The sequence below is a fragment of the Perkinsus marinus genome (assembly GCF_000006405.1).
Source record: "Perkinsus marinus ATCC 50983 genomic scaffold scf_1104296941728, whole genome shotgun sequence".
NCBI lineage: Eukaryota > Perkinsozoa > Perkinsida > Perkinsidae > Perkinsus > Perkinsus marinus.
Window position 1 is genome coordinate 195,150 of NW_003212397.1, and position 2,079 is coordinate 197,228.

At 44.1% G+C, this 2,079-nt stretch overlaps 1 protein-coding gene across 1 annotated transcript; it reads left to right on the top strand.

Moving 5' to 3' along the window:
• Nucleotides 1-894: 894 nt before the first annotated feature.
• On the top strand, nucleotides 895-1,137 carry Pmar_PMAR000077 (hypothetical protein; the record flags this gene model as incomplete). Its single annotated transcript, XM_002781649.1, has 2 exons — nucleotides 895-1,024; nucleotides 1,064-1,137. The coding sequence occupies 2 exons, from the start codon at nucleotides 895-897 to the stop codon at nucleotides 1,135-1,137; spliced, it is 204 nt and encodes a 67-aa protein (XP_002781695.1).
• Between the last annotated feature and the right edge of the window lie 942 nt (nucleotides 1,138-2,079).

The window sequence follows — 2,079 nt, forward strand, 5'->3', positions numbered from 1 at the left end:
TTGAAAAATGCCAGACTATATAATTACAACGCAAAACATATCAAACAGCAAATGAGCACAACTTGCCAGAATAACGAAAACGTGCGGGCGAAGCACACTTGGGCAAAAGTGCCAGCGTGTAAAACATTCCGGGGAAATATACAATGCAGCAAAAAAAGAGCAAAAAAGAGCGACTTGCTGGAAAACACTTTTGGATTTGCTACATTCAACATTGGATTGCTAAAACCTATACCAGAAATTGCTAGGTTGTAAATGTGGTTGCTACTTTGTAACTGAGAAAGCGGCACATACAAAAGAGCAAAAAAGTGAGACTGTCAGAAATTATAGCATTTGGCAGATCCGCAATATTAGCAAAAAGTTGCGATTGCCGGATTGTATTACACCGCCCTAAGTAATCCCGGCACATTCTGGCACGCTATTTCACTACTTGAGCAAACACTTCAACGTGAAAGGTTTGCCGAAATACTGTATTCCTTAACTTTAGACGACTTGAACTCTTAAAAAAAGAAATAAGATAAATAAATTAAGAAATAGTTCAAGGCACGCTCCACCGCATCGTATTAGTTTTTTGGGAGTGTTGGGTGAGACTGAATGTTAGCCAACTAGGCAGCAGAGGGCGATGATACTACCGAACCTCATAACACGCCGTGCATTGCCTTAACACCACAGTCACATTGCCTAGCACGCAGGCACATAGGCAATGTCCCCAAACAACTAGTAAAAACAATAAAAGAAAAAATTCCAGGGTGGAACCGACTCGAGATGCTCCTGCACAGCCAGATTGCTGTCACTTGATCCTCGACCGGTTGCACCACCTTCTCGTTCGAGTCGATCACAATGGCGTGCGCCACGCACGCACGAGCAATACTTGTTACGCTTGCTTGAATTTGCCCCATGCAAGTCTGGACCTGCACTGAAACTATCCTTAAAGAGAAGTATGGCGCTGTTTCGGGCACTTCGGACGCAGCCGCTATCGTAGCAGGTATAGCTGGGATGCTCTACACCCTTGAACCATCTGTGGAGAGTAAGTCAACCCCTGCTTACATCAAAAGAATCATAATAGACACGCCCACCCAAGGTGTCAAGGACAGTAAGGGGGAAAAGAATCTCTCATTCGGCCTCGACGGCTGTCAGTAAGATACTTGGAAGAAGGTATAATTTTTCACTCTGATGATGGAGTCATTGATAACTTGTTCGGTGTACTCTCGTCTGTCTCGATGGTCTCTCCCTTGCTGGATGGATTATCAATTCATTCGATTCAATTATTGTAAATGTGAAGGTCTGATGTCACATGCGATCGTAACGTTGTGGATTTGATTATGATAATCCTTTACGCTCAACTGTTGAGTTTGTTATTATAACCAGTGCAGTATTATTTCAATCGAGAAGCCGCTAACAATTCCTCATTCCATCATCGTATTCTTGGATTGTATAAACAATCACTCACAACAGTATACAACATACAAGATGTCCAAGCAATTAACGATGAAGCGTTCTTGTTGCTCCTACAAGCCTCCTAGTTATTGACCATGTTATGCGCCACTCCACATTTTATACTAGCAACTAAACATCACGTAGTGTTCATAGCATAATCGACGAGAACGTCGCTGAGACCAGACGGTCGACGCAGCTGACGGACTGCGATGATATGATCAATAATGATAATTATATTTTGCATGTTCAACATCCACTAATCAGTAAACGGATGTTAAATGTCGCCCATAATATACGGCATTATATTTCCCATCCACAGATGAAAAGGAATACATGGCAATGTAGGCGCCATCGATCGTCTTCTCTTCGCTAACGGTAACCGGTCACCCGAGACGTACTCCCCTAGACGCAGCAGCCATTGATGTTGACCATTAGCCGCCACCGCGTCAGTAGCGCCAGTACACAGCCATGCATCATTCACACGTTTTTCTGATCGCAGTTCTCCACCAACCAGCAAAAGACGGTCAGAATGTAATGCCACACATCGAACGAGACATCTAGCTTGCCAACGTCTTGGTATGGTCTCGGGGAGCCCATCTTGGGAAACACCCAGTGGTGGGAGACCTGCTCAAAATACTCCAACGA